General features: G+C 50.9%; 1 protein-coding gene across 1 annotated transcript; it reads left to right on the forward strand.

Annotated features, from left to right (window-relative positions):
- Positions 1-756: 756 nt before the first annotated feature.
- ZIC2 (Zic family member 2) lies at positions 757-5239 on the forward strand. Its single transcript, XM_074299449.1, has 3 exons — positions 757-2255; positions 4136-4299; positions 4603-5239. Exons 1-3 carry the CDS (start codon positions 1187-1189, stop codon positions 4969-4971), a joined length of 1602 nt encoding a protein of 533 aa, XP_074155550.1. The 5' UTR covers positions 757-1186; the 3' UTR covers positions 4972-5239.
- The last annotated feature ends 370 nt before the right edge of the window (positions 5240-5609 follow it).

Consider the following 5609-nt stretch of genomic DNA (forward strand, 5'->3'; position numbering starts at 1 on the left):
TCTCCCATCTCCCTCTTTTCCCCTCCCTCTTCCCCTCCTTTCCCCTCCCACTGCCATCTCCATCACTGTCGCCACAACCTCCTCCTCCTCCTCCTCCTCCTCCAACACAACTTAAAGAAAGACAGGAGCGTCTGATTCCTTCATCTGTGGGAATTCGTTGCTGCTGCAAGTTTACTACGTGAGCTACATCCAATGCCAAGCACGAAAGAAGAAGAGGAGGGATAAAAAACAAACCCCAAACCCTGAATCATAACAATACCCATACCCGAGAGGAAAGGAGCGGGGAAGGGGAAAGAAAATCCCAAAGCCGGCAGCTAGAGGAGCAGGAAGGGGAGTGGATTGCCCCGTCCTCCTCCAGGGCCACCCCCCTCTTCCCACCCCCTGTTCCCCACCAAGATCAGGTGGAGAAGGAGGAACTAGCAGAGGGGGCAGTGCGGCGGGTTGCGCATCTTCTCTCAGTCTGCTTCTCTGCCTCTGTTGTGCAGTTTGGATTTTTTTTTTCATTTGATTTAATTTTAATGTTTAATTTTTGGGGGGAGTGTTGATTTCTGTGATAGTGACACAGATCTCAGCTGCGGGTGTGTGTGTGTGTGTGTGTGTGTGTGTGTGTGTGTGTGTGCGCGCGCGCGCGTGTGCGTGTGTTAGGGGGTGGGGGCCTGTGTGTGCAGGAAAAGGCACAGCGCTAGCCCCCCTGCAACCCCCCTCTCATCTTGTCTCCCCCCTCCCTCCCTCCCTCCCTTTCCCTCCCCTGCCCGCCCGCCCCCGCCACAGCTCCTTTAATACACTTTGGTTCTCCGCCTGGCTTTGGACTCTTCTTCTCCTCCTCCTCCTCCTCCTCTTCCTCCTCCTCTCTCCGGTTTTGCTCCACAACACAAGCAGCTCGAAGCTGCAGCTCCGGGCTGCGGGAGCAGCGGCTGCAACGGCGCGGCGGCGGAGGCTAGCCTAGTAGCTGGGCTCGAAGGAGCCCACGGCTGCGGAGGCTGAAGCTGCCGCTGCCGCTGCCGCTACCGCGGCTGCAGCAATTCGAGGAGCCGCCGCCACCGCCGCCTGGAGCAGCCGGGAGCCGAGCGAGGAGAAGGAGCCGCCCCGGAGTTGCGCGAGCAACCGGGGCAGACATCAGTGCTTCCTCCGGGTATAGCAGCCCGAAGCCTAGCGGGAGTCGCAGTCGGAGCGGAGCGGGCTGACCATGTTGCTGGACGCGGGGCCGCAGTTCCCGGCCATCGGGGTGGGCAGCTTCGCCCGGCACCATCATCACTCGGCTGCCGCGGCAGCAGCGGCCGCGGAAATGCAAGACCGCGAGCTAAGCCTGGCGGCGGCGCAAAACGGCTTCGTGGACTCGGCCGCCGCGCACATGGGCGCCTTCAAGCTTAACCCCGGGGCCCACGATCTGTCTCCTGGCCAGAGCTCGGCTTTTACCTCGCAAGGGCCCGGGGGCTACCCGGGTTCGGCCGCAGCCGCAGCAGCCGCTGCAGCCCTGGGGCCCCACGCCGCCCATGTAGGCTCTTATTCGGGAGCACCCTTTAACTCCACCCGGGACTTTCTGTTCCGCAGCCGAGGTTTTGGGGACTCGGCTCCGACCGGTGGGCATAATGGGCTATTCGGGCCGGGGGCGGGAAGCCTGCACCACCCGCACACGGATGCCCAAAGCCATCTTCTGTTCCCAGGGATCCATGAGCAGCACGGTCCTCATGGCTCTCAGAATGTTCTGAACGGGCAGATGCGGCTCGGGCTGCCGGGAGAGGTGTTCGGTCGCTCGGATCAGTACCGCCAAGTGTCCAGCCCCCGGACTGACCCCTACTCGGCGGCCCAGCTCCACAATCAATACGGCCCCATGAATATGAACATGGGCATGAACATGGCAGCGGCCGCCGCCCACCACCACCACCACCACCACCACCCAGGTGCCTTTTTCCGCTACATGAGGCAGCAGTGCATCAAACAGGAGCTCATCTGCAAGTGGATCGACCCGGAACAACTGAGCAATCCCAAGAAGAGTTGCAACAAAACTTTCAGCACCATGCACGAGCTAGTCACCCACGTCTCAGTGGAGCACGTCGGGGGCCCTGAGCAGAGTAACCACATCTGTTTCTGGGAGGAGTGTCCTCGGGAGGGCAAGCCCTTCAAGGCCAAATACAAACTGGTCAACCATATCCGTGTGCACACCGGAGAGAAGCCGTTTCCTTGCCCCTTTCCCGGCTGCGGGAAAGTTTTCGCACGCTCGGAAAATCTGAAGATACACAAAAGGACCCACACAGGTAATTGCTGAGTCTGCTGTCTCGAGGGTAGTAGAGAAAAGGAAGAAATGTTAGGCTTCCCCCGAAGGTTGAAGGGGGAAAAAAAAAAAAACTCATTTTATTCAAAAGGGGCCTTGATTCTCGGACCCTGTCGACTCTGTGTGAATGAATGTGTGTTTAGAAAGAGAAGAGAGGGTTGCTTTGTTGTCGTTTAAATGTTATATGGGGCATTATTATAATTTTAAATGACAAAAACACACCCAGTCTTTTCAATGAGAGTACTTAATTTTCCTAGACTCTCTAAAAATTTGGTGTGAATTGATGGCACACACAATACACACACACACACACACACACACACACACACACACACACACACACAAAATAATCTCTATTAATTTGGAGAACATGAGTAGACCTTGGAGATTATTTTGCCTTTTTTTTTTGTTGTTGTTTTCTCATATGTGTGTTTTCATGTGCCTTGTTTAAGGGTCGACAAGTCCCTTTCTGCGACTGCTTCCTATTAAATTTAACTAGTGTGAGCTTAGGTAATAAAACATTTTTCATTTTAAAAGTGTTTTTAAAGTCATACTCGAAGTTATTTGAGGGGGCTTACAGTGGTTTGGGCAACAGTTTGTTAAAATATGTAATGGGCAACAGAGGATTTGCGATTCCCAAAACTTGAACTGAAAACCTGGTGAGCTAAGAGAAGGGCAGCGCGGCTCCTGGTGGGGGAATCGCGTGAGAAGAGAGAGTCGCAAAATAAACACGTTTCCTAGCTTCATATATTATTCATCTATTACCAGGTTCCAGCCTAAATTGTGCCAGACTATTTCATAATAGAAAGCCAAATATTTTAGCAACTTCCACCATCAATATTTACTTGAAAACCGGACGAACGGTAGGCCTATTGTTCTCTTCTGTGGTAGGAGAGATACTAGGTGCTAGACAAGCTTTTAACAAGGTTTAAAATTTGAGAAATTTATTTGCATGAAATGCCCGCATTAAAGTCACTGTGTCTGAACGGATGTCTTTAAAAAACAATTTAGGTGCTAATGGAATTTAATGTTAAATGATTCCCTTTCCAACTAGGGGGATGTTTGAGTTATCACACCTCTAAATTACTCCAAGCATTTGGAATTCTGGCAATAGGGCGTAAAAACCGTATGAAAATTAAATGGGATTGGGAGGAGAGATTGGAAGGCGTTTAGAGCTTCTACCGGATCTTCGTCTTCCTGGACTATCTAGATAATACCTCTTTCTTAAGATTTACTTTAAAAAAAAAAAAAAGGAATGGAAGTGATGGCAGAAATCATAATTCTTTTTGCAGGATGTTGGCTGAAAAATAAGGGGATAGTCACCCATCTGTGTCCCCTTCCCAAAGCACACACAACAGCTCTAAATTTAATAGTCTACTGGCCTCGAATAGAAATAAATTAAGCCCAACAGCCTGTGTAATTTTTTTTAAATATTGAAAATATTTTGTCATAATAACAGCTTATCGATCTTGAGGCAAACTTATTAGAAGCTACAGATTAACCCATCACTGGGTTTTTTTTTTTTTTTTTTTTTTTTGTTTTGTTTTTTGTTTTTTAAAGCTCTCTACAGCCTAATCGACGCCAAATAACATTCATTAAGCTTCACCCCACCCCCATCCCCAGCAAATGGACATCAGGCTGGAAAGAACTTAAAAAAAACAAAACAATCATAATTGCCATGTTCCTTCTTCCTTAAAAAAGGAAAATGCAAAATCTTAAAGTGAATCGTAGTCCCTACGGAAGACCACAGTAACAACCTTTCGCTCCTCCGCCCTCCCCTAAATAGACATCCGCTGTGGAGTGGATTACAAGTCCAAGTTATTTGTTTACTATCATCAAGCCCTGCTTGTTTATGCTTTCCAGGAGAGAAGCCGTTCCAGTGTGAATTCGAAGGCTGTGACAGACGCTTTGCCAACAGCAGCGATCGGAAGAAGCACATGCACGTCCATACCTCGGATAAGCCCTATCTTTGTAAGATGTGTGACAAATCTTACACTCATCCCAGCTCCCTGAGGAAACACATGAAGGTACTTGAGCAAGCTAGGGCATTCTGGGGAGACGTTGGTCTCTTTTTCTCCCCTTTTTATTTTGGAATCTAGCCTATGACTTAGAGTCTGGGAATGGGATAGTGTTGGTGGAGAAATTCCTGCACTAATTGGAGGGGGGAGGGGGCGGGGTTTCAGCTTCGGCCTAGGCCTCCTGTCCTCTGCGATCCAAGAAGCTCTTAGGGCCTGGTGGTCTGAGGGACCTTGCTCCCCTGATTCAGCCTCACAGCAGCTGCACTCACACCTAGTCCCCTCTTGTCCTCCCCCCTTCCTTTTGTCTTTCAGGTCCATGAATCCTCCCCACAGGGCTCCGAATCCTCTCCTGCCGCCAGCTCGGGCTACGAGTCCTCCACCCCACCTGGGCTAGTGTCCCCTAGTGCCGAGCCCCAGAGTACCACCAATCTTTCTCCGGCTGCGGCGGCTGCGGCAGCGGCGGCGGCGGCGGCGGCGGCGGCAGCCGCTGCGGTGTCCGCGGTGCACAGGAGCAGCGGGACTGGAGGCGGTGGCGGTGGCGGAGGCAGCGGCGGGGGAGGCAGCGGGGGTGCCGGTGGCGGCGGTGGAGGGGGCGGTGGCAGCGGCAGCACCGGCGGGGGCGGTGGGACCGGCGGGGGTCACAGTGGCCTCTCCTCCAACTTCAACGAATGGTACGTCTAAAGGAGGGGCCAATCTCCTTTTCCAACCCCCGCTCCCTTCAGTTTTTCCCCGAGTCCAACCAACCCTCATTCTCCACCCTTCTGCAGAGAAAGGGGAGAGAACAGTTAGTGATAGTGGATGTTCAATTATTTTTGTTCATACCAGCAAAAGGATTTTAAAAGTTAAAACAAAAGATCTAATCTCGAAGAGCAAAACCTTCCCTTCCAAAGTCTCGGAAACTAAAAAAACAAAAACAAACAAACAACCCCCCCCCCCACAAAAACAAAAAGACATATACAAAAAACAGAAACAAGCCAGCAAGGACACCCAACACAACAACAACAAAAAAAACCCCAAACCAAACTCCCTTGCTTTCCTCCTTCTTGCTCTTCCTCCACTCCCTCTTCCCGGTCTAGTTACTCGTCTCTTGACAAACTGTGTACATAGTGGACTCCCTCCTTCCTTCTCTGAGGTGGTAACGAAGTTTTAATGGATTCTTGGTGTATAGAAGTTTGTCCATTTGTAAACCGACGATTGAGTTTCCTCCCCTCCCCCCTTCCTTGCCCAAAGTGATGGACTTTTCTTTTCTTTTTTTATTTTTTTAGTTCCCCGATTTATTTTTAAGTAACGTGGAAGAAAATGGTTTATTTTGTATTGTG

The sequence above is a fragment of the Sminthopsis crassicaudata genome, chromosome 3 (assembly GCF_048593235.1).
Source record: "Sminthopsis crassicaudata isolate SCR6 chromosome 3, ASM4859323v1, whole genome shotgun sequence".
Lineage (NCBI taxonomy): Eukaryota > Metazoa > Chordata > Mammalia > Dasyuromorphia > Dasyuridae > Sminthopsis > Sminthopsis crassicaudata.